Source organism: Phacochoerus africanus, chromosome 5 (assembly GCF_016906955.1).
Source record: "Phacochoerus africanus isolate WHEZ1 chromosome 5, ROS_Pafr_v1, whole genome shotgun sequence".
NCBI lineage: Eukaryota > Metazoa > Chordata > Mammalia > Artiodactyla > Suidae > Phacochoerus > Phacochoerus africanus.
Window position 1 is genome coordinate 105,845,263 of NC_062548.1, and position 27,199 is coordinate 105,872,461.

General features: G+C 34.6%; 1 protein-coding gene across 5 annotated transcripts in view; it reads left to right on the forward strand.

Moving 5' to 3' along the window:
* The window catches only part of SOS1 (SOS Ras/Rac guanine nucleotide exchange factor 1), a 156,913-nt gene that overhangs the window by 115,557 nt on the left and 14,157 nt on the right, over window positions 1–27,199 (forward strand). For all 5 annotated transcript variants that reach the window (XR_007135150.1, XM_047782234.1, XM_047782232.1 and 2 more), the window contains 10 exons: window positions 9,835–9,916; window positions 10,682–10,804; window positions 11,307–11,410; window positions 12,954–13,176; window positions 14,309–14,428; window positions 19,897–20,059; window positions 20,528–20,645; window positions 24,581–24,753; window positions 25,220–25,336; window positions 26,358–26,622. Coding sequence is in view for 4 of the 5 variants with exons in the window: in XM_047782234.1 (XP_047638190.1) it covers window positions 9,835–9,916; window positions 10,682–10,804; window positions 11,307–11,410; window positions 12,954–13,176; window positions 14,309–14,428; window positions 19,897–20,059; window positions 20,528–20,645; window positions 24,581–24,753; window positions 25,220–25,336; window positions 26,358–26,622 (1,488 nt within the window). In the remaining variant the exon portion in view is untranslated. The remainder of the gene's footprint in view (window positions 1–9,834; window positions 9,917–10,681; window positions 10,805–11,306; window positions 11,411–12,953; window positions 13,177–14,308; window positions 14,429–19,896; window positions 20,060–20,527; window positions 20,646–24,580; window positions 24,754–25,219; window positions 25,337–26,357; window positions 26,623–27,199) is intronic.

The following is a 27,199-nucleotide window of genomic DNA, read 5'->3' on the forward strand; positions in this document are numbered from 1 at the left end:
ATTTTCTTCTGATTTAAAATACTTTCACTTTGTTTTAGTTTGAAATTTTATATTTTTTTCTACCACGTTTACATATGTTGCTTTTAAACTTTATAACCAGTTATAAATGAAGTTACTGAGCTAAATTTACCCAGTTAGTGGCAAAATTAAGACTAAAAGTAGTGGTAAATTATGATCATTAGGGTCTAAAAATCTTTTTTCTCCTTTGTTTCTTTTTTTTTTTTCATCTCTCTTATTACTGAGATTATAAAATAGTAAAAATTTTAATATACATCCATAACCAAAACTGTGCTGGTAGTACAAATATGCACAGCATTGCTTTTTCTTAATTTCCATTCCTAAAGTTTATTAAATTTAACAATCCTGGGAGTCATTTAGGTTTTCAGTATTTTTTACTTTTTAGAAGTGATATTATTTAGAAAACAACTTCACCTTCTTAGAGGGCATTTTAGAGACAAACATAGGGGCTTGGGCTGAGGGATTGAGATATGTTTGTTTCTAAATTGGCTGCATATAATATTTGAGAGGTAAGGAACAAATATAATGATGCATTTATTATAGGTAACTTTATTAAAGTAACAAGTGAACAACAAAGTGTTGTTCAACTTCCCTACATAGTAGGAAGTTTGATTGTTGTAAAATACGGTGGAAAGAGCACTGAATTTAGATTCATGCCCTTATTCTATCACAGTTCGTTAAGTCCTTAGAACCTTAGTTTTCATCTCAAAAATCAGTACCACAACAGCCACCTTAGATATTGTTGGAAAGAATAAATGAAATAAAATACATTAAAGCTCTTTATAAATATAAACTTATTTTCAAAGAATACTTTAACTACAAAGAGATATGAAATCAAACATAACTCTTATAAATGCAATTCTTAAATAGTTGAATATGTAAGTTAACCTCTATCCCCATACTTTTTGTTTAAATATATTCTGGCTCCAAGAGATGTATATTTCTTGGGAAATTCCTCCAGTTTTTAAAGTCCTACAAAGGGTTCTCAATTCTCTCTGGAAACTATTCTGGCACCAGTTAGATTAAACTTTTAAAAGATATCCATTAACAAATCCACTGTGACAACGATGAATGGTATTTGATCATTTTAACCTGTTCAATTTATTAAATGTTCATTCTGAATCACTTACGTGGCCTAGAAGTTATCAAGGCCACCTTGCAAAAAATTGTTAGAATATTTTTATCAGTAATATCAAAACACTACAAAACAAATCTGTTTCATTATCTCCACATGTCTCTGGGGTAAATAAGCTAGTTTTTTGTTTTTAGTTTTTATTTGGCCTCTAATGGGTACTTCTTTTGCTGGCCTTATCCATGGTAAAATAATAGTTTTCCATAGGCTAATTTTAAAAGCAGTTTGGTAACTTATATTATTAATTAATGTTAGGATTGCTACATTATTGAGTATCCGAATTTTGTTCTTTTTTTTTTTCTTTTTATGACTACATTTGTGGCATATGGAAGTTCCCAGGTTAGGGGTAGAATTGGAGTTGGAGCTGCAGCCTATGCCGCAGCCACGGCAACATGGGATCTGAGCCACATATGTGATCTGTGCTATAGTTTGTGGCAAGAAAGGTACCATGTGTGAGTCTAAGCAAATATTGAAAAATGCATTCAACCCCGACATTTCCTGAGACTTGGTGAGGCAAGAATCAGGAATTTCCCTGGGAACTGTTAACCTTTAGTTGGGCAGTGGCTGGTCAAGTAAGGCCAAGCCTCAGTATCTTTAGGATCCCAACAGAAAAGTGATATCCCTTCAAAATATGTAAGAGTATTTATTTTAAGATTTACCATTTGGTAGTAGCAGGCAGTACCGAAACATGCTGGATATAATTAAAGAAGACTCTAGGGATTGCAGTTTTACTAGTAATTTTTCATCTTGAAACTTCTGTGGACAGTGTATTCATTTTACTGACCCCAAAATAAAAAATAAGTCAAAGTACAGGAAATGTAAATAAGCTGTGTAGGGTTTTACATGAAAATGAAATAGGTTATTCTGTCATCTTTCTTTACATATGAAACTGATTTTGAGAGGTACAACTTTCTGTAATGAATATGACCTACTGATTTTGAGAGATACAATTTTTAGTAATTAATATGACCTATTTAGTTGGTCTTCACCAACTTCTTTAAGCTCTAGAATACAATTACAAAAATGTTTTATTAAATTACCTTAAGTTTGTGGTTGCAAGAGTTATTTCTTTTGCTACTTAAGAAATTTTTAAGTTTATGAAAATTCAAATTGTTCTTGCCACATTCTGATTTTTGTGTCTTAAAAGATTTTTCAGAATTTTTTGGTATAAGCATTTTAAACTGTCCATCATTTTATTTAAACTACCTTTGTTTTGAGTTCTTAGACTATTTAGAGTAAAATTAACCCTTGGTATTTTACCTATATTTGTGAGACAGAAGCTCTACTATTTTTTTTTCCTGTGGAGTAATATAAGTGGCAAATGGTAAAGAAAACTGCTAGTGTTTACTGTCACAAGTCAGTGGTATTTGATTTGGAAAACATTTTCAGATTTCAAAAATTTTTTTTAAACTGCTTGCTTTATTTCACAGAATTATGATTATTAAGCAGTTATAAAGAACTATAATTAAATATTTATTTTCTGGGGAACTGAGCCTTTTGTTTATCTTTTGAATAAAGGCACTTTAAAATAAACAAAACTTATGCATAGCTGATAGTTTTTCTTTAGTCTTGGTGGTCTCTTCTCCTTAATGTACACAATGCTAGCCGGATCTGTAGACAACACTATTTTTTCTATGGTGTTTTATTAATTACTTTTGATAGTTGCTCTTATTTACATTAATTTTTAGCTTTTGAGTAGGATGGTGTTTTAAATAATTTTACTTCTAGTTAAGTAAAAACACTGCTGTGGTGGTGGTTCAGTCCCTGGCCTAGGAACTTTTGCATGCCTCGGGCTTGGCCAAAAAAACAGCGCTTAAAATTCTAGATTTACAGAACTTTTGCAAAGGGCATTCAAATTTCGATAAGGTCTTTTACTTACTTTTTTAAAATGTGCGAATTTTTAAAAAATTCCTTTCATTAATTTCTTGAAGAACAAAAGCCAGTATTGGCTTAGCAGTATTGTAGCCAAGTTTTTTTGTTTTTTGTTTTGACATTTTTCCTTTCTATCTTATTTTGAAGTGTAATTGAATATTTTAATTTGTCATAAATATACTGCTAGTGTAACTGGAATCCATAAGCAGCTTTCATGAGTTGTGGTTTACAGCATACACAAATAAATATTAATTATTAGCTTATTTAGACTCTTCTGTGAGGTCTGTGACAGAATTATTATGGGCAATATAGAATGTGTTTTTAAGTAGACCATGTGTGAACTTATAAAACATGAAAGCAATTTTTAAGGTTTTTTCCAGCTCAAATGAACTCTGAGTCCTCACTACAATAATAATAGATCATCTGACCATTTGTTTTAAGAACTGTTGGTCTGCTCTTTTTAATTTTGGTTCATTTGGTCTGTAGGTATTTATATCAAGAATCATACAGTGCAAGTTGTGGCTTACACTGAAACAAGAGCTAAAATTTAAATTGCATATTTTTATTACATTATATAGAATTATAATAAAAGACACTGGCTGCAGTACATAGAAAATCCAGTAGCTAATAAGCACTACTTAACAGACATTTAAAATTTTTTCATTTCATTTTTTAAATTTATTTTTATGTTTTGTATTAAAGAATAGTTGGTTTACAGTGTTTCTGCTGCAGACATTTTTTTTAGATTATGGGTTGGTCAGACATTGTCATAGAAAACAGAAAACTGATTTAACCTTACTTAATTCAGACCTCACTTTGGCTTCAGCCAACTTGGTCCCTCAAGTGTTTTAACAGTAATTTATGAACAGAGCTATAGGTCTCAGATGATAACTTCCTCATTATATAGAACAAACCCCAAGACCCCTGAAGGTTATGTGATTTGCCAGAAGTCATATCATCAGTTAATTGTATAATAAAGACTAGAAATTAGGTTTCTTGACTCTTAATAGAGTATATTCTTTCTGCCATGTTACGCTGACTCATACAAGGTGTTTTTTTTTTTCATTTTTAGAATATAATATAATTTTTAATTATGTGAATTGAATAATAAAAATAAAGGGAATTATTTGCTTGGTTTGATTGCCAGTAATATAAATGACTTGGTTCACTTACGGCTAAACACAGATCTACTATGAAGCTATAGTCAGAGTTGGTTTTTGGTATTGAAATAGGTAATAAATCCCAATTATAGCTAACTTCCATTTTAATCCACAGATCTTAGTCTAGTTAGATATTTTAGTTTTTAACAAAACCCAGTCTGTTGGTGTTGTTTGCTCTGTAAAATTAGGTGAATTAGAAAGTGCTTAAGTGTTGGTCAAAAGATTGCAACAGGATCTTATGTGGAATCTAATTTATAGTCTCAGATCCAGTGTTTCTGAACATACAGTAATTCATTGACTACATCAGAACTTTGGAATTCATCTTAAATGGTGGGAGGAAGAAGGGGTTTCTAGATCACTTTGGATCTGGCAAGGGTGTGAAGAGACTTCTACCTGCAGTAAGAAAGCACGAAGCAGTGTGTGTAAAGATGAGATGAGAGTAGGAATTTCACTTCTATTAGAGTTATAGGAAATAATTTAGTACAAATTAATTATTGAGACTTTAAAACAACATGGGTAAAGAAATATTTGGAGATGGTATATCTGGTTTTGATAGTCTCTTTTAGAGAAATGAGGTGACTGAGATAGGAAGCTGACATATGCAAATAACAGCTTTTCATACTCAAGTGTGGGAAAAGTGTTTCCCATGCTTGGTGAACTTCTCTTTTAAAGAAAATGGTATTGAAAAAACTTAAGCTAGTTGATATTTTCCTTTAAAATATTTACTGCTATTTTGTGCCCTCACATAGAAAATTTGCAAAAACACTGGACTAGATTTCGTTGGAGTTTGTGTCCTATATAAGCTCAGTTTGGGTGTAGTAACTTTAAAAAAAAAAACTTTTGAACAATTTTTGATCTATAGGGCAGTGTTGTTCTATTTTTAAACTCTCTGATTTTTTTTTAAGTGTTTGTGCGTCAGCATAGCGTCTGTTTCCTTTTTTAAGGAATTCAAGAGTAATTGTTTATAAATCCTTGTTGAGGAGCTTATTGTTTCTTGTAGCTTTTTGAATGGCTATATTAAAAGGAGAATTATCACATGAACAGACATCCTGATTAACAGTGTTTCACTATAGTGATTGGGGGAAGGGTATTCTTTACATAAATAACTCTTTTATGTAGTAAATATTTCGTAAATTTAATTGACCTTGCCCAAAAAAAGTGTCGAAAGAAGGATTGAATTTATCACCCCAAATCTAGTATGCTCGTATTCTGGACATTAAATATAGTCTGCGTTCGTAAGATTTATGAATAATTGGGTAATAAAATATTGTCACAGAATAGTTTTAGAGAGAAGGACACAGGCCACTAGAAAGCCAGCAGAAAATAATACCTACAGCTCATATTCGAAATAACCTGGGCTTAGACCAGAAACTTGATAGTAGAGTAGGCAGGTATTTGTACATATAGAGAGGTTGTGTAGACAGAGGGAAGCAGAGCAGCCAGTGAACATAGTGCAAATAATCTTGAGAGTCGAGTAGAAAAGAATGTTACCTAAAATGATGGAAAAAAACTACGGAGGACTTTCCTTGCCATTGCTCATATTGAACTCCATTAGGGGTTATGTCTGACAACGGTTTGTGGAATTACATCCACTAGCAATAAACAGAAATAGAAGAATACAGAAATAGTTGATTTTCATTTTCTCCACTAATATTTGTGCTCATGTTTTAAAACCAAATCAGCCTGGCTTCTGTATTTTCAATGCATTTGCCTTCCATCTGTCTCTGAAATACTATTTTATAATATAGGTAGATAACTGCTGCTACACAACCAAGAGAGGCAGTTTAAACTGATATCATTGTCTGATAAATATAATTTGGTACATTTTTTTCCCCACGAAATTATATAACCTGTCCTGATTGATGGGTACTTTCAAAATATCTAATTATCTTAGTCTTTTGTATCATCAGTAAGATAAAGGTCGTCAGATATAAAGGTCTCCAGTGGTTAATGTGACATTATGTATGTTCCTATCACTGAAATGGAGAAATCAGTAGAAATAAAAATAGCTTCTGGAATGTGGAATTTTGTATAAAATTTCAAGTACAGATGTTATGTCTTCTCTTAATGCAAGTTTTTCATTCATTAGCAATTTTCCACTGCTTTAGACTAAAAACAGAGCCTAAATTGATGCAAGCCTGGGAATATATGCATCCTTTTAAGATGTTTTTTGAAAGTAATTAAACTTATGCCAAATTTTCTTGGTTTATTTTTAGCTTCTGCTGGTTTTTTATTTTGGCAAGACTGCTCTTATTTCTAATCAAGCTGCAAACAAACCTGAGTCACTTTAGAAGTTAATACAACAGTGATGCTTGTGGGAGTGTTTATTTCACCGCCAGCTTCAGAAACTCCTCTTCTGAATACAGTGTACAGGAAGGTACAGCTGCTACTTCCTAAAATCTGGAAGAAGGCTTAACAAGAATTACAGAATCACAATTAGACTGCTAATTTTTCAATGACTTTAGTGCCTTTAACGCAAGATTAGCAGTTTTACAGCTACATTCTGAATTAATCATTTATGTAAATTTCTATAATCATTATATATAACTCATGGATTCATTCTTTATATTTAGATCTCACAGCTGTGGAAACCTTAATGGATCCTTTAATCCAGGGAGGTTATGTGATATGGTAGAAAAAAAGTAAATAAATTGAGAATCACACAGTCTAGATTCTGGTTCCATCTCTGTCACTCTATTGTGTGACTTTAGATAACTCTTAGTCACTTTTCATATGTAAAAAGGGAAAAACATTTGCAGCCCTGCTCACTTCACAGAAATCACATGGAATGAATTATGTGAATGCTCTTTGAAATCATTACATAATAGTCATCAGGAATCAATGTGATCCCCTTTTTACTGATGTGGCACTAAGGCACATCATGACTGTCCCAGCATTGTCATCAGTTATGAAACTACTGAAACAGTCAGAAGTTTTGGTGTAAGATGAAAAGGCTGTTTTAAAATAGTTTGCCTTTTAAAATAGCCAGTTTTCTTAAAACATACTTTAAATATCCTTAGAACTTGCTTTTATTGTTTTTCAACTTAAAAGTGTCTTTGATATCCCACAACTTTTTAGTTTGATATAGGTGGAATTTGAGAATAAATGGATCTGGATATTGATTTTAGACTTTTAGACTAAAGTAAACTTTTCTTTTAAAAAAGGGAGAGGTCACCCTTAATTTGGAACACAGCTCAGGGATATTTGGAGCACTCTCTTCTAGGGGCCTGGCCTCTCCAGCAGAGACAGCTCAGTCTCTCTACAGTGGCCATTGCTTTTGCTTCCTAAACACATGATGCTTTGAGTAGCCTCACCTTACAAATAGATTTGCAGAACAGGAAGAAGATTCTTGAAAGGGAGGATTGTGATGAAACCGATATAAATCTCTGTTTTAAAATCTTGTACAGCCTTCTGTTTTAAAATCTTTTCTTCTGGTTGAGACATTAGTCTTTAACGTTTGAGGAACTCTGTAACTGAAGACAAACAATAAAATACCAACAGAGAGGAAATTACTAAAGGATTGTATCTGTTTAAATTACTTTTATCAGAAACCCACTCCAGTCTCAGAAGGTATAAAGCTAAAGGAGAAGAAGAATGTTTAAAACTAATAATTTTTATTATGTAAATTTTTCTTAACTTAAAAGTTCTTAAATTCAAGGTTGTCTGATACTTAAATCAATTTATTATCTCGCTGACCACGTATACCAATAGATTGGAAATAGATTTCTATTTTATGATAAATCCATCAGTCTGATTGGGGGGAAGTTAATTATAGTTATTTTACTTTAAGGCTAAATTCAGGGTGATTCTTAGAATAAGACTAAATAGATATTTCCCAAAGAAATGAATTCTGATTCATGCTGAATCCTGTGCTATTAAAAGATATTATACTTCTTATTGGAGTTCCCACTGTGGTGCAACAGGATCTGCGGTGCCAGGACTCAGGTTTATCCCTGGTGCAACACAGTGGGTTAAAGGATCCAGCATTGCCCCAGCTGTGGCTCAGATCTGATTCCTGCCCCGGGAACTCCACATGCCACAGGATTGTCAGGGGGAACATTCTGTAAATAAAGAATCCATAGTGTGTAGTCTAACAAAAATAAAGGTGTTTGCTACTTTCAATAAATTCATCATCGCATTAGAGCTTACCAGTGTATAGTGATGTGAAATAGGAAAAAAACTCGTTAATGAACTCTCTCTCCTCCTTTTTAAAGACTCTTACAACTAAGTGTGGACCTTGATGAAATTTGAGTAACAGAAGTGTTTTTTTTCCCTCATTATGGGAAGATTATCCCCATACCACCCCCACATCCCCTTTAGGCAGATGACAGCCCAGGTCTCTTGTGCTGATGACAGCAGCCTTTCTCGCCAACCTGGGGAAGAATACTGTCAAGGAGAGACTGGAGTAAGCTCTCCAGTAGGTTCACATGGAGATGTGAACAAAAAATAGGTTCTTTCATGGAAGGAGTTGAAGACTCCTGCTTTTATGATTGAATGTTCATTGTGTTACTTGAAATAAAAGTAATTAAAAGTTGTGAATAGAGCCAAATCGACATATTCTTGCACATTTAACAGTTTTAATAACTTACAGGTATTTGTAAGTATCTTCTAGCAGTTTATTAAGATCTCTAGCAAATAAAACAATTTAGAAACTATGTTTAACTTATCCAAAGCATTATAAGATCCAATTTCCAGTTATATGTTTGTTAACATGAAAAATCTAAATAACTACTCCTAGATAAACTAGTCTAGATGGCAGGAAGAGTAATGGGTTATTGCTGTGGCTTTTCTGTTTATAAGGGAGATAAACCAACTGGTGATGCTTGGAGATCCAGGTGGCAGGTAGAAGCTTGCTGTTATGCTCTGCCTTTCTTCCTTTTGTATTCTTTGTGGCTGATGATTAGTTTAAGATCAGCTAGTCAGAGGGTGTAGAGGTCAAGAATTAAGTTGATGTGGGGAAAAAAAAATTTTTTTATGGCTGCACCCATCACATATGGAAATTTCCAGGCCAGGAATTGTGTCAGAGCCATAGCTATGACCTATGCCTCAGCTGCTTCAGCGTCAGATCCTTTAACCCACTGCCCACTGTGCTGGGTCATGGGAATCAAACTGGCACTCCCACAGCAACCTGAACCACTGTAGTCAGATCTTTAACCCACTGCACCACAGCAGGAACTCCTGATGTAAAATTTTGTCTTTTTTATTTTTTGCTTTTTAGGGCCTCACCTGTGGCATATGCAAGTTGCCAGGCTAGAGCTCTAATTAGAGCTGCAGCTGCCAGCCGACCCCACAGGCCTACACCACAGCCACAGTAACACCAGATCCAAGCCGCGTCTGTGACCTACACCACTGCTCACGACATCGGATCTTTAACCCACTGAGCAAGGCCAGGGTTCAAACCTGCATCCTCATGGATACTAGTTGGGTTCATTACTGCTGAGCCACAAAGGGAACTCTCATGTGAAATTTTAGTACCAGTGGTTTCTCCACTAATTTAGGAAGCAACTAAAGCCAGCAGTTCATTACAAAGTCCAAAGCATTCTATGTGGTCAAAATATTGACGCTTTTAAAACTGGCTAATCTCTTTTGAAAATGTAAATGATCATTCTGAATAAAAGACTGTAATAAGATATTTTTCCTTTTTCTTCATAGATCCCAATTTTGTTCGGACATTTCTTACAACATACAGATCCTTTTGTAAACCTCAAGAACTACTGAGTCTTATAATAGAAAGGTCTGTCAATTTAAAGTGTTTGAATTCTTTCTTCTTTTTAAAAATGAGATTTATCTAAGATATGCCTCTTAGAAATATACCAAATGAGGTTTAAATTGTAGTTCATGAATACTTTAAGAAAAAAAATCTCTTAGATGACCATTTATTTTATAATAATATGTTAGCTTTGATTATTTAAATACAAAGTAGGCATTTTTTTTACTTGGAAACTCAGGATGTGAAATTTTAAATTTATAGAGTCAAATTAAAGAACTTTATAAAAATGTAGACTTTAGGCTCTGGAAATTCAATCATTTAGTGATTTAGATGTTCTAAACAGAATTTTTCAAATATACCACATGTTGAGGAAAATGGAGTGAACAGGTACTATAATCAAGAAAAGTGTTTCATCCACCCAAAGAACAATCACCTTTTCATAAATTGCCCTTAAAATGTTTTATGTTCAGTGATTTAGAGTAATTATACAAGCCAAAAGTAAACATCATTCCCTTAACTTTATAATCACATTTATTTTTAGACTTTACATACTTTATTATGTTTCTAGTTAGCTTTATCCATATTGACAAGTATTTATTTTTTTAGAAAATTAAAATCATTAACCTTTACATTACAGAAGCCTCACTTGTTTTCACTGATGTATATATATCCTTAGTAATTTTTTACAGTGCTTCTTGATTGTGTTAACTAGTGAAAAGGTTTGTAGTTTTCTGTTTGTATAATTTGATATAATTGATCTTTTCATTAGTTTGTTCTGTTTTATGTTAGGTTTGAAATTCCAGAGCCTGAGCCAACAGAAGCTGATCGCATAGCTATAGAAAATGGAGATCAGCCCTTGAGTGCAGAACTAAAAAGGTTTAGAAAAGAATATATACAGCCCGTACAACTGCGGTAAGCATTAAATAACTGAAGTAAATAAGTTTTTGTTGAACTTTTGTTTCAGATTTGAAGTAAATAAGGATCTTTCCTAAGCGAGGAGGAAATAACTTGTAAAATTAGTGAAGTAAAGAGGAATTACCAGAAATTACTGTGTAAGTCTTAATTAACAGAATTTTGAAAGTGGTAAGCTGCTCATAAGATTCAGGTTGAACAAAGTAAGGGTTAGAGGGACTGGCCCTTGGCAAAGTAGAAAATCTGTGATAATTTTACAGTCAGCCCTCCAAATCTGTGGTTCTACATCCACGGATTCAGCTACCTGCCTATGGCGTAGTACTGTAGTATAGATTTAATGAAAAAAATTCCCAGTGTAAGTGGAGCCCTGCGGTTCAAACCCTGTTATTCAGCAATTACTAATTTGGTGAGAGTTACTGTTTCCATTTATCCCACTCATTGTGATAAAAATTTATGTCTTAAGTTCTCATGTTTCAGTTATTCTTCTGTGTTAATGCCATAGAGTATTAAATGTATGTCGGCACTGGGTAGAGCACCACTTCTATGATTTTGAAAGAGATGCAGATCTTTTGCAGCGAATGGAGGAATTTATTGGAACAGTAAGGGGTATGTTTCTTTTTTATTTAAGTGCCTTAGTTTCATATGTAATAAAAGTAACAATATGGTGACTATCAATACTGCTCAGTGTAGTTAAGAGCTATTTATAATAGTACCAGCATAATCAACTGAAGAAATTAAAATATTTCATCAAATATTTTTGACCCACAGATTGCTCTATAATCACCCTATTGCTACAATGAATTTTTCATTTAGTAAATCAGCTTACTGATTATTTTGGAATTAGGTAAGATAGAAAAAAAAAATTTCAACTTATGCTCTCCTTATGCAGCTGAAGGTATGACCAACTAGGAACTATTGTGCATTATAACACCATGATGGAGGTTGACTGGGACACAATTAGGTGAATAGTGCATAACACATCAGAGAGGCAGTGGAGCATATTGAACTGAGAACTGAGTTCTCTGCCGAATACTGCCACTCATCACATAAATGACTCTGGCCAAAATCGTTTTGATTCTTTAGACTTAATTTGCTTTATCAGTAACATGAGAAGTTAGGCTTGGTGATGTTCAGAGTTTCCCTTCTAGTTTTAAAGACTCTATGATTGCATAGGTCTAAGGATGTCCTGAACGAACTTGTTTCCATTGTACACTCTAAATCAGGATCAGGAAATTAAGCGTTAAATAATAGTACTTTCACATACAGTACAAAACAAAGCCACATCAAAAACTCACACAAAATGAAGGAATCGGTCCTCTGGCACTGTTTGTTTATAAAGTGCAGTGTTTGTCGGATTAATGGCTCATGTTATATGACCTATCCTTATAAATCTTATTGTAAGATATATCTTTTGGAGGGAAGATTATAATATTTTGAACTGAAATTTAGAACAATAGAGGTGAAAATTTCTACAAATAAATTACCTTCTAATTTTATTTAGAAAGGATGTTGAAGAATACATACAAAACTATTAACAGTGGTTACCCACATGAAGAAAAAAAATGAAATTGGGATAGGGAACAGAGAAATGGTAAAGGAGAACTTTTTTTTTTTAAATTTTGATCATTGGAACTTTTTTTTTGTTTGTATTTTTAGGGCCGCACCCACGGCATATGGAGGCTCCCAGGCTAGGGGTCGAATCAGAGCTATAGCCGCCGGCCTACACCACAGCCACAGCAACATCAGATCCGAGGTGTGTTTGAGACCTGCACCACAGCTCACAGCAACACCAGATCCTTAATCCACTGATCGAGGCCAGTGATCAAACTCACAGCCTCATGGTTCCTAGTCAGATTTGTTTCCATTGAACCACAAAGAGAACTCCCATTTTAACTTTTTGTAGCAAAGATATAGTCAGGTATCACTTAAATGATTTTTAAACTATTCATTTATTTAGGTCATGCTGGTGGCATGCAAAAGTTCCTGGGTTAGAGATCGAACCTGTACCACAGCAGCAACCCAAGCTACAACAGTAGCAAATGCAAGATCCTTAACCCACTGAACCAGCAAGGAACTCCCTAAACTGTTTTTATTAAAGAAATATTCAATAAAGTATTTCAATGTTATTTTTAATGTAATGTTATTTCAGGTAAAGCAATGAAGAAATGGGTTGAATCCATCACTAAAATAATTCAAAGGAAAAAAATTGCAAGAGACAATGGACCAGGTCATAATATTACATTTCAGAGTTCACCTCCCACAGTTGAGTGGCATATAAGCAGACCTGGGCACATAGAGTCTTTTGACCTGCTCACCTTACACCCAATAGAAATTGCTCGACAACTCACTTTACTTGAATCAGATCTGTATCGGTATGTAATTTGATATTCAAATTGAAAAATAATTTCAAAGGAGTTATTTGTAAAATAAAGTGCTGATTTCTGCCATACTGAATTGTCATAAGACACAAATGAGTACATGAAGTATCTTGTAATAACATAGGATATATGGAAGTTTTCTCTTCTTTCAGTCCCTGATCCCCTTTGCTCTGTCTGGATTTTCATCTTCTCTTTCTGTGGTCACCCCTAGTTGGTAAAGCTAATAAGTTCAGATCCTGGCTTTACTGATTGCTGGCTTGGTATCCCTGGACAACTTTAACCTTCTTGTGGAACTTCTATCCTCTGCTTCTTAGTTGCCTCAAGAGTAAAATGGAGTTAATGATTGTACCTATCCCTGTAGCTGTTGTGAAGTGCAAAATAGTTCATATATTTACAGTGCTTAATACTTTGCCCAGCACAGTGTAAAGGCTCAGTGAGTTAGCTACTGCCTTTATCATTATGAACTTAAGTCATGGCCATTTATAACTTTTTAGTTTTGGTACATTGATACAACTACTATCTCAAAAAATATGTTTCAAGTTTTAAACTTGGACTATTTAGAATTTCAAACTATTTTTTTTAAATAAATGCAAAAGGGAACTAAATTTACAGATCTCCTCCCACCAAAGATCATCACTGTTAGGATATTGGGATATCACAATATTCCCCACATTAGTATTAGAATCTATTTTATTTCTTACCTAAGGCCTTTTGACGATAGGATTTTCCCCTCTCCTTTTTTTCCCCTTTCTCCTTCAAAAGGGGAAAAAAAGGAAGATTTATGAATTGCAATGGTTACTGTACCCTCATTGGACTGCCGATTATTGTAACATGTCATTATTTAAAAGAACTATCCTAAACTGCTTTGTTACCCTAATTTGTTAGTTAATATTTATAAGTGATGGGAAAGATATTATGAAGAAATGCTGATCTTGCCCAAAGCAAAATGCTACTATAAAGCAATTAAAAAAGGTACACAGGTACATGCATTTTAAAAATGTTTTAAATCTGTAGAAAAAATGCAAAATTAAAATGTTTTTGTTGTAAATCTTTTATCTCATTTACTTAATAAAATAGTATACTAAAGGGAAGAGTATCGTGTAAAATTATGTCTTGATGATTTTAGAGCTGTGCAGCCATCAGAATTAGTTGGAAGTGTGTGGACAAAAGAAGACAAAGAAATTAATTCTCCTAATCTTCTGAAAATGATCCGGCACACCACTAATCTTACTCTGTGGTTTGAGAAGTAAGTATTACTGACTGTCTTACATTTCATAATTGTCAGCTATGTAATGAATTTCATTGTGATTCTATTTCTATGTCTCATGTCTTTTTGTTGTTCCTCTGTTCCTCCTTTCTTTTTCATTGAGTGGATAATTTTCTAACGTAGCATTTTAAGGTTGGGTTTTTTTTTTTTTTTAGTGATTGCTTTTAGGATTATCACATACATCTTATCAAAATTAGCTTCAGATTTATACCAGAATTCCAGTGGTGTATAGAAATATTACTCCTCTGTAGCTCTATTTCCTCCCCCCCTTTTAGTGGTACTGAAATATGTTATTACATGTAACTAACATGTAATACTACATTGTTACAATTAGCACTTTACAGTCTTCATTTTCCATCCTTAGCTTGTTACAACTTTGCTCTCACCTACTATTTGCATAGTTATTGGCCATATATTTCACACGTATTACATTCCTATATGTTATAGGCCCAACAACATATTAAATACACATTATTTTATACAGTGGCTTCTTAAATCAGTTAAAAAAGCAGAGAGGAAAAAATACGCATTGATAGTGTTTCTTATAATCATATAATTACCTTTATTGGTGCTCTTTGTGTAGATGCCTATTACTATCTGGGGTCACTTGCTTTCAGCCTGAAAAACTTGGTTTAGTATGCCTTGTGTAGAGGGTTGGCTAGCAACAAATTCTTTCAGATTTTTTTTAATCTGTGAAAGACAATATTTTGCCTTCATTTTAAACAAAACAATTTTTAAACAATACGTCTATCTTCAAGTTTATTCTTCTGCCAGTTCAAATCAACAATTGAGTCTTTGGCAAGTTTTTTATATTAATTATTATGCTTTTCAAATCCAGATTTTCCATTTGGTTTCTTTTATAAATGCTTGTGTCTTTTATGATACTCTCTGTTGATACACATTGTCATCATACCTCTTTTTACTTTTAAATTTTCAGTTCTGGGAACATATTCAGAATGGCTACTTTGAAATCTTTTTTTTTCACAGGGGGCAGTGGGGAGGTTCTTTTAGGGCTGCAACCACGGCATGGGGAAGTTCCCAGGATGGAGGTCAAATTGGAGCTGTAGCTGCTAGCCTACGCCACAGCCACAGCAACAGCAACACCAGATAAGCAATGTCTGCAACCTTCACCACAGCTTACAGAAACACCGGATCGTTTAAGCTGCAGAGCAAGGCCAGGGACTGAACCTGCATCCTCATGGGTAGTAATTGGGTTTGTTACCACTGAGCCACAACAGGAACTCCTACTTTGAAATTTCTTTTTGTTAAATCTAACATATTTTGTTTGTCTTACTATTCCCAGCTTTTTTTTCTAGTGAAGCTTGACATTTTATTTATTTTTTAAAGTACTGCCTCTCCTACCCCGCAAGGCTTATTATTGTTATTGCTTATTTATTTGTTTAGCAATTAGCTAGATTATTTTAGTGAATCCTGTTCCCCCCCACCTCCCCCCTTCTTCTTCTGGGAGGTACAGATTTGGGTATGCTTACAGTCACCCTAGAAAGGCAGGGTATAGGTAGGACTTTCTTCCATTTCCTTGACCAGGCTCAGGCCTTAAACTCCACAAATTGCCAGCTGACTGCCCTGTTGTTTTTAACAGTTCCCTTGTGGCATAAATTGCTCTGCAAACTAAGCCGATCAAATTGTGATTATTGAAGGAATGTATTCTGAGATCTCTGATACATTCTGACCCATGGAGGGCTCCTTCCAGCTGTCTATTCCTCGATTCTCTCCTGCAAACTAAATGGCCAACAGTCTAGGCTATATCTTCTTTAGATCCAGGAATCTCCTAATTGCCTTTTACCACCACCTTTATTGTTCTTGAGAGCTTTCTTAGGTTTAAACTTCTCCACACGTTGTTGCAAACGACAGGAGACAAGGAGTTGTGTGGGCCCCGACTCTGAAGCTGTGGACAATGGCAAGCTTCTCTGAGAGACATTCCTGTTGTAGGAGTTGAGTGCTGGGTGAGGGTGTGTACGTGCATCTCCCCGCACAGGAGACTGAGGTCCTCTTGGCTTGCCTCTCCTGAGTTGGAACTCCTGCCCCAGGAACCAAGAAGGGCTATTTTCCCAGTGTTCTCAGCATGCCATACTCAAGGTAGAGCCTCTGTTCTATGCAGGAGTTAGGCAGAAGAGAGTCCCCATTTTATCAGCTGCATTCACCTCAGGCTTAGCCTTAGCAACTTGCATCTGCCAGCAGCATGAGAAGTGCCAAAGTCCTGTTCCTCCAGGGAAGAAAGCCCTCCAGCTCGGAGCCAGCGGCATAGGGAGCCCTGTGCTCTTGGCTGTTTGGGCTAATTGCCCCCCCTCCCTCAAGTTTCTCTGGGAAGAAGGAGAGTGGAAGAAGTCTTGTTTCATATACCACAGACTCTTGCCTCTCTTACTGAATTGTAAATTTTCCTTAATAGATATTTATTTGCCATTTGCTCTTAGGGCCATTTCCAGAGTCTGCTGGCACTTTATATGTAGTTATATGTATAATTTTTCACCAGTTTCACTGAAGAGCAAGTAAACTGGACTTACACTATCATTTCAGAAGTCCAGAATCTCAGTACCATTTTATAATTGGAGCCAGAGTTTGGAGTTTTATGATTTGTTGGCCATTATTTTGTAAGGGCAATATGACATTTCTGCAGATCACATGATCAGAAAAAAAGATCAGTGACATATAGGAATGGCTAGAACATGAGCTAGATTGTAGATAAAGACCAGAAAGCAATTCCTAAAGAAAAACAAGTTGTCTGAAAGTTGGGACTTCCTTCTCTTTATGTTACGTCTTAATGTCAAAAAAATAAAATTTTGGAATTTGCTTCCTGATTACTTCTTTATCAAGTCAAATAACTAACTTCAATATGCAGAAACTGTTTTCCATCATAACAATTAAAACTAATGTCTGTAAAGAAGAAACATAACTCATAAGACATGCAGACCATTTTCTTTTTTTTTGTCTTTTTGCTATTTCTTTGGGCCGCTCCCGCGGCATATGGAGGTTCCCAGGCTAGGGGTCGAATCGGAGCTGTAGCCACCGGCCTACGCCAGAGCCACAGCAACGTGGGATACGAGCCAGGTCTGCGACCTACACCACAGCTCACAGCAACGCCGGATCGTTAACCCACTGAGCAAGGCCAGGGACCGAACCCGCAACCTCATGGTTCCTAGTCGGATTCGTTAACCACTGCACCACAACGGAAACTCCCATTTTCATTTTTAATAGATTACTGAGAAGAAAGCCATTTCCTGTTCTTTTTCCTTTTTCTTTTTTAATTGTGGTAAGATTTTTTTTCAGTGTACAGATACCGTATTGTATTATCTGTAGGCATAATGTACAGCAGATCTTTAGAATTTATTCATCTTGTGTAACTGAAATTTTATACATATTGATTAGCAACTCCGTTTCTCCCTCCCTCAGCCCCTGGCGGCCATAATTCTATTCTTTGCTCCCATGAGTGTGACTGTTTTAGATACCTCATATATGTAGAATCATTTGTCTTTCTACAACTGGCTTATAATGTCCTCAGTGTTCATCCATGTTGTCACATAATACAGGATTTCCCTTTTTTTTTTTTTAAGGACTGAATAATATTCCATTGTATGTACATTTCTTATTTTCTTTTATCTTCTCATTTGTAAATGGGCATTTAAGTTGTTTCTACATTTGAATAGTGCTGCAGTGAACATGGGAGTGCTAATAATACCTCTTTGAGATCCTGATTCCAGTACTTTTGGATAAATACCTAGAAGTTGGATTGCTAATCATATGATAGTTTTATTTTTTAATTTTTTTGAGGACTCTCCATACTGGTTTCCATAGCGGCTACATCTTTTGCATTCTCACCATTAACATTGTACAAGCGTTCCAATTTCTGCTTTTTCAGTGGAAGAGGTTCTTATTCATTTGCGACATTGATTCTTAGCCGTAGAAGTGCATTAGAATGAAGTCACTTCTGGATAAGTTACCCCAGACCTACCTGGTTTTTACAAAAGCTCCTCAAGTGGTCTTGGTTTATATACCTAGTTAATATCAATTAAAATATTTCAGGAGTTCCCATCATGGCTCAGTGGGAACGAATCCGACTAGGAACAATGAGGTTGCGGGTTCCATCTCTGGCCTTGCTCAGTGGGTTAAGGATCTGGCCTTGCCGTGAGCTGTGGTGTAGGTTGCAGACGCAGCTCGGATCTGATGTTGCTATGGCTGTGGTTGGTGCTGTGCTGTGATGCTATGGCTGTGGCGTGAACTGGCCCCTGTAGCTCTGATTAGACCCCTAGCCTGGGAACCTCCATATGCCTCAGGTGTGACCCTACAAAGAGAATAAATAATAAATAAATAAATAAATAAATAAATAAATAAATAAATAGAATATTTCAGTAACAGATGAAGGCGTTCTCACTGAGGTGCGGTGGGTTAAAAATCTGACTGTGGTGGCTCAAGTCGCTGTGGAGGCACAGGTTCAATGCTGGGCCCAGTGGGTTATTTGTAGAGATTAGCTAATGCTTTAAACATGTAAACATGTTGTATTTAATTTGATAAGGCAAATTTATTTTGCAAGTTTTGCAATGGTTTTTTTTTTTTTTTGTAAGGTTAGATCAACCTCACCAGAGAGTAACATAATCTGCAACTTTACATTTTTGTTGATGTTTAATATTGATTTATATTTATTTCATTTATGTGTCATTTTTTCTTAGATTATAAATCGTTTAATGTTACATTATTGAAAACCAAATTTAAGATATTTTTTTCTTTATTCATAAGTCATTAGTAAATAAAAATCCCTCAAATATTAGAAATAGAATTAAATGCTCATTGAGGAATTTTTTTGAGCACAGCTTCCTTTTAGCTATTTAATTGGATAGATATACTTTCTAAGGATTCTTGGTATTTAAATGTAAACAGCTTTTGTTTTTGTTGACTTTTTTATTCTTAGTAATTTTTAAGATTTTATTCTTAATGTTATAAAATACTTTCACTTTTTAACATAATAGTGCTTACTTAAAGAGCCTATTTGAAATATAGCTAATTATTTATGTTTATCAAAGAAGGAAATTAATCACTAAGATCTTTGAATTAGATGAAGAATAAGAGGCAGAGAATTCTTGAATTTGAGAACAAATTCCTCTATAACACACCCACATCTAAAGACTAGCATATATTCAAGAAGATGATATAGACTGATCGGTGAATTCTAATGCTGAGAAAGAATCCACCAGATGTAGTAGGAAAAGATGATTGATTATATCAGTCTAGAAAACAGTGAAGGGCAGCACACCTGCCTGTGAAGGCATTTCATTATCTTCCAGTCACCTATTATTTATCTACAATTCTGAGTATGTACTTTCTGTAGTTACACTATAGCTGCCCTCTGCTCCATTTTATTTGCTAAATCATTTATGTCGTATCTTCATTGGGAAAACTCCAGATTTTTAAATTCACTTTTTGTCTTTGATTCCCAGATGTATTGTAGAAACTGAAAACTTAGAAGAAAGGGTAGCTGTGGTGAGTCGAATAATTGAGATTCTGCAAGTCTTTCAGGAGCTGAACAATTTCAATGGTGTACTTGAGGTTGTCAGTGCTATGAACTCATCACCTGTTTACAGACTAGACCACACCTTTGAGGTAGGTTTGCATAGGTGTTTTTTAAATGAAGTTCCATTCCCTGTTCTAAGAATCAGAATTTTAAGAATTGTGACCTTTAATTTTTAAGTGCCTCCTCTGTCTTTTTTTAGTAACAGTTGAAATGATAGAATTATCTAAATTTTGTAGTGAATTGGTGGCTCTTTTTAAATGAAGCAGTCTCATTAAAATGTTAGAAGAAGAAAAAGATTTCAGCACATAATTTGTAATATAACATATGATTAAATGCTCACATAATTGAGGAATGGCAAGATAAACTGGAATACACACACACTTTTGTATTAGGGTCTATGAAGATGGTCTCTTTGAAGCAATATTATTCTTAGAATCAAACTAATAAGGTTGTGTTTGGGTTTTACTCTTAGCCTGGCTTTTTTTTTTTTTTTTTTGCAAAACCTGTGATTCCTTTTGTAAGCTTATGCTTCCTAAATATTACTTTTTTTGTTGTAGCAAATACCAAGTCGCCAAAAGAAAATTTTAGAAGAAGCTCATGAACTAAGTGAAGATCACTATAAGAAATATTTGGCAAAACTCAGGTCTATTAATCCACCATGTGTGCCTTTCTTTGGTGAGCATTTCTTCTTAAATTTTTATCATGTTTCTGGATAAAACAGGACAGTTATTTAATTAAATGAGTATACACATGTTTAATATACCAGCAGAAAATAATTTTTTAACAAATGTTTATCACCTGAATCCCCTTAGAATTTTTCTCTATTAGGACTTTTTAAGATCAAGCTTATATGTACATTCCAATTTATATATCCATATCGGGCAGCCATTCAATATTATATAATGCTTCTGTTAATATTCATAGAAATCTTTTCATTGAATTTTAGTAATCTGGACACTTTCAGAAGAGGCATGGCCATAGTTGCCCATATTTATACTCATGCTTCTTATAAACAGTTTCACATGGCTAAAAATTATAGTGCACGTGCCTTTGGGTCCACACACATTCCACACATCAAAGTTTTACCTACCCTTTTTTTCTTTCCATTCTGCACTAGAGGAAGGAAGGGCCTTTTCCTTTTAAGACTCCAACATCTATCGTTTAAATCTTCTCCCTTCCTGTAGGTTCCTCTATCTTATTCCATAATTTATTTCCTGTATTTTATATCCTCAGTGTTTCTTTGACACTGGTTTCTTTTCTCTACTTGTATATATGCACTGATGAGTGTTCCTCTAAGTGCTTACAAAAATAATGACCTCAATTACATATCTGATGTTTAGTCTTTTTAGTACATGGTGTATTTTCTTCTAGCCTTTTCCTCATCTCTGTATATTTTCTGTATAGCTTTAAGTTATACTGCACAAAACTTCATGTCCTCATGTTTTTTCAATTAACATGTATTTTCCCATATTTTTTGTGTACTGGTCTATTCTGCAAATGCTTTCTTTTCTATTCTGAAATAATATCCTGCTTTAATTTTTTCAGAAACATTGGTTGAATGCCTATGTGTGCCAGGCCCAGGGCTAGGTGTTGAGAATAGAGAGACAAATAAAAAATAGTCTTACCCTCAATAAGCTCCCTTGAAAGAGCAGAAAAAATAAATTACAGTACGGTGTAGTAAATATCACACTGTATTGTAGAAACATGTAAACTGGGATTGAACAAAGTGCTATGGGAACCTAGAACCCTGGGCAGCCACACTTCCTGGAAACCTTTGGGAAGGCATCAGCAAAGAGGTGAAACCTCACCCCTCTTCACTATTTGTCATAATGCTCTGCTTTTCCTCTCCTTGCCTCCAGAGCGGGGTATGTAAAATGATCTTTTAGGAAGAAATTTAGCTGTAATAGCATATAATATTCAGGTCTGTATTCATATTTGCACTGGTTTTTTATTCTGTGTGTATGTGTGTGTGGAGAGAGAAAGACAATGCATGCTTAAACATTTTTTAACCTATATAATTTATGATCAACAAAGTTTGAACACCATCTCTTTAATCATCTGTCCTTTTAATCTCATTACTTTGTCATAAAATAATTTCCAAACTTTATCCTGAACTCTCCTAAGATGCTACTTGTTAGCATTTTCACAACTTTATTCAAGTATCCTTTTTAACCTACAATATCCCATAACTTATTATCCCCATCTTGCTAGTGTCAGTCATTATACTACTACCCCTTTCAGTCACTCAGACACTCTTAAGTGAGAGTTTTCCTTACCACTGTGCACCCTCTCCCCAAACCAGTTAGTCAGTTCTTGTAGGGTCTACCTCTTACCTGTTTATGCACCCCACTCTATCCCTGTAGACCCTAGGATAGTCCTCGTCATCTTACTAGGACCACTTTTACTCTGTTAACTGTGCTTCTTGCTTGTAGTCTTTACTTCTTCTATCCCATCTAGCTTCACAGTACAGCCAGAATAATCATTCTAAAAGGTAGCGATTCTAATAATCTCCTAATTTCTCACTGGATTAAAGTTAAGCTCTTTAAAAAAAGGTTCTTTATGTTCCAGTACAGGTGCTACTACCCACAAATTCTTCACAGTTGGGCCATCAGTTTGTATCCAATATGGAAAATTGATTTTGGCTGCTTAAAATATGTGTACTATTATGGACGCTTGTCACACTGAAGGTTATGTGAATAATGCAATTTAGTGTAGAATAAAATATAACTGACTGCAAGTAAAAGAGCCAGTGATAGGCAGATATGGAAAATAAAAGAGCCCATGCTTACTGGAACATACGATCATTTTGTCTCATGAATATATAATCAGGAGTGGCCTAGGTTGCCGAGTTGCTGAGAAATAGCCGAGTGAATAATAACTGGATACTCTAGAACCAAATAGGCATTGATTTTATCATGTTTCATTATTGTTAACTTGTTCACTATTGATTTTTGTGTCATTTAATCTTTCCAAGAATATGGCCAAAAATTCTAGTATTTAAAAGTTTGCCTTTACCACAAGTCATTTTAGAACCACTGATCTATGATTGTAACTGAAGTGCCTATTTCTTTGTTCATTCTTCTCATCCAGTGCATAACCTGCAATGATGGGAAAGGAATTAGAACTACTAATCCCTTACTTGTGCCTATCCTCATATCCTGCCACTTTTCCTCCATCCCACACACCATTACACCAAACGGCTAAGGTCTAGCCATACCACACAACATGCTATTTCTGAGTATGCCTTCCAAGCTTCACCAGAGACTAGTGCCTTCAAACACATGGCTGCTCCACTTAAAATGCCCCTCTATCTTATTCCACTTATTAAACTTATATTCATTTTTTGATACTTACTTTAAGCATATTTTAATCCGTGATGCTTTTTCTACTCCCAGTAGCTCAAGACAGAGCTCTCATAGCATCTTATCCATTGGTACTGATTAATATAGCACTTACCAAATGGTGCTGTAGTAACCCATATTCAAAGCTCTTGAACTTCTTGAGGTCAGGAACTGTGTGTCTTACTCATATTTATATCTATAGTACTTAGCATACAGCAGAGACTCAGTACCTGTGTACTGAGTGAATGAATTCATATATTCACGCTCTTTTTTCCCCCAAAGCATCATAGTCAGTATTTTAGAAGAAAAGGCAGAGATAAGAGAATAGGGCACAAATAGCAATAGCATCAGCAATCACAACCATAGCTAATTAAGCATCTACTTTTGTCAGGCCCTATTCTAAGCTAGTACATAAACCTACTCATTTATTTCTCACAGCAACCCTGCCTTTCCATTTTACAGATGAGCAAACCAAAGCACAGAGAAGCTAAACAATTTACACAGCATCACAAAAGTGGAAAACAGCAGAGCCGGCTTCAGAACCTTTATGCTAGAACAGAAAGGAACTAAAATGCTCCTGGTGCCAGAAAGCTGTGTAAAGAACTAAAGTGCCTGTTGTTTTATTCAGTCTCCTCCCCATCAGTGCACATCCTGCAATGATAGGGAAACAGGAGCTCCCTTACAGGTTGCCATAATTTTCAAAGTACTGAAGACCAGAATATACGTAAATTCTATGCAGTCCAGTGTTTGATAGGCTTGCAACATCCTTCCACATTTTCATGAGTAAGCCTATCCAAACAGTACAGCCTCTGAATTACAAATCCTAATAACCTCTTGCAGGCCTCAAGAGCTGAGTAAGCAGAAAATACAATCCTCTGAACTTACTATTTTCTTCTTTTGTCAAAAATATGTGTCATTAGTGATGGGTTATTCTTAAAGTGCTTTTACAAAACCATGACTTATGTCAAATAACATATGGTTTGGGGAGGGAGGATGGAAAATAGATTATTCCTCCTAAAAGTATATTAATTTTGTTAAAATTGGCCTCCCCTTTTCTTAGGTATTTATAAAACATGTCATAGAAGTATTTGATACATATATATATATTTTTTGATACTTAAAAAAATTTACTTAGCTTGTTGTTTGTACCTTAATTCTTTGGTTATAGTAATTGAGATGGTACAGTGTAATATGCCTATAATTACTGAGAAAGAAGAAAACTAGCCTTTTCCTTTTTCATCCTTGAAATAATTTCATTATATCTTCTAGGAATTTATCTAACTAATATCTTGAAAACAGAAGAAGGCAACCCTGAGGTCCTAAAAAGGCATGGAAAAGAGCTTATAAACTTTAGCAAAAGGAGGAAAGTGGCAGAAATAACAGGCGAGATCCAGCAGTACCAAAATCAGCCTTATTGTTTACGAGTAGAATCAGATATCAAAGTAAGTTGAATTATTTGAGGATACATTTTTATTTTTATTTTTTTGTCTTTAATCTTTTGTCTTTTTAGGGCCCCACCTGCGGCATATGGAGGTGCCTGGGCTAGGGGTCCAATCAGAGCCGAAGCTGCCAGCCTATGCCACAGCATTGCTGGATCGAAGCCGAGTCTGTGACCTACACCACAGCTCACGGCAATGCCAGATCCTTAACCTACTGAGCGAGGCCAGGGATCGAACCCATGTCCTCATAGATGCTAGTCAGGTTCGCTAACCATTGAGCCATGATGGGAGCTCCAAGGATACATATTTCTGATTAAGTTTATAAATACCTGATAAGAGGCAGGTTTATTTCATAGAAGAGAAAAAGGAAAACAAAACTTAAATAATTCCATCTTAAATTGTTTTCATGAGTTTCAAACTGAATTTAAAGTATTTAATGTTAAGAGTTGTTTATTTCTTTGCATTTTAGAGGTTCTTTGAAAACTTGAATCCAATGGGAAATAGCATGGAAAAAGAATTTACAGATTATCTTTTCAACAAATCCCTAGAAATAGAACCACGAAACCCTAAACCTCTCCCAAGATTTGTAAGCATTCATATATTTATTTTTCTTTCACATTTGTGTATTTTTTTGCGGTTGTCATGTATATCTGGCGGTTTATAGTTTTCTGTAAAAGCATTCAGAGATGAAGTACACATGTAATGGATAAAAATAGTGAATAAGTGCTTAATAAAAATGCTCAGGATTATTCCACTTAGTTCCAAGTAAATGGACACTAATATTAATGTGAATAAATCATAATATAATAGATGAAGAAGTTGCACAAACATGCAAGATTTTTTTTAACACCCCCACCCCAAAATGTTCAAGATTTTAAGGGCAGAAAATTTGGTTAATTTATATTAATTCACTTATAATAAATATATATACTTATGACTTTTTTTTAAATAATGGCTTATGAGAACTTTTAACCATGAATCATTAGCTGTAAAAATAACAGGTTTGGCTAAAGATACTTTGGGGAGGGAAATAAAGTTTCCATTGTTTATTACTTATAAGTATCTGGCCAAATTTATGTACAGTATTAGCATCTCACAGTTCTGAATATAATCTCTGTTATTCATAAGAAAGTCAGTAATCAAGAACTAAACATAAATGGCTTCTAAGTAACCAAGAAAATTTTCATAATGTCTGTGATCTAAAGCTTATGAAATTACCTCACAAGAAAATTTCTCAAGGCCTAAACAGTTTTTTAAAAGGTGGATTAAAAACAGCAAATTGGAAATAAAGCCAGAGAAATAGACAACATATCTTAGAAAGCTTTCCATCTAAAAATATCAAAATAACAAATACTCTGATATTTATAGGGCTAAGACTCAGTTATTTAAAGAAATTAATTCCCTAATAATTTAGATAGCCAAGGCTTTGTGAAAATGGAATGCTAATGCTTTTAATTTGGATGCTTTGATTTGATTTATTGTGTAACTTTTATTAGTGATTTGTGGTTTTCCTAGATATTTGTTGAATTTTACTAGGCATAAATAGAAAAACCTTCTTTTCCATTATGGTGTTGTAAATACTTGTGTTTCTTTTGATATGTCTGCAGCCAAAAAAATACAACTATCCCCTAAAATCTCCTGGCGTTCGTCCATCAAACCCAAGACCAGGTACCATGAGACATCCCACACCTCTGCAGCAGGAGCCAAGGAAAATTAGTTATAGTAGGATCCCTGAAAGTGAAACAGAAAGTACAGCATCTGCACCAAATTCTCCAAGAACACCGTTAACACCTCCTCCTGCTTCTGGTGCTTCTAGTACCACAGATGTTTGCAGCGTATTTGATTCTGATCATTCAAGCCCTTTTCACTCAAGTAGGTGCTCAAGTTTTAAGTGCTTTAAAGTAATTGTTAGTATTAAATGCACTAGAGGTAAAAAGTCTGTATATACATTTTTTTTTGTAAATTTGTAGATAAGTCAAAAATTATTGTAAAAATATAAAACAAATTTTAAACTTCAGCAACTTAGAGTTTTTTTAAAAAATCTGTTAGAAAAGCTTTCTTTAAATGTATTATACTTTAATAATAGACCTGGTGATGAAATTGATAATTGAAACTTTATTTGAGCATTTGTTTTCAGTTGATGAATTGTAAAGGCATCTCCAGCTTCCAGAGGAAACAAGGATAACACCTAAAACCTACGTGAAATGTCAGTGATAGTTTAAATGATGCCTCCAAAATTGTATTTGAATACTACTCAGTACGTGGTCCCTTTCCCACCAAACTCTATAGTTTCTAATTGTGCAGTGTATCAAATTCAAACTCCTATTTAACTCTTTCTTAGTCTACACCATCTAGCAGATGGTATATAGTGCCTGCTAATACACTCCTATGCTTTCAAGCCCAACCATACAAATCTCACAGACTGCATACTATTGCTCATCATTTTCCT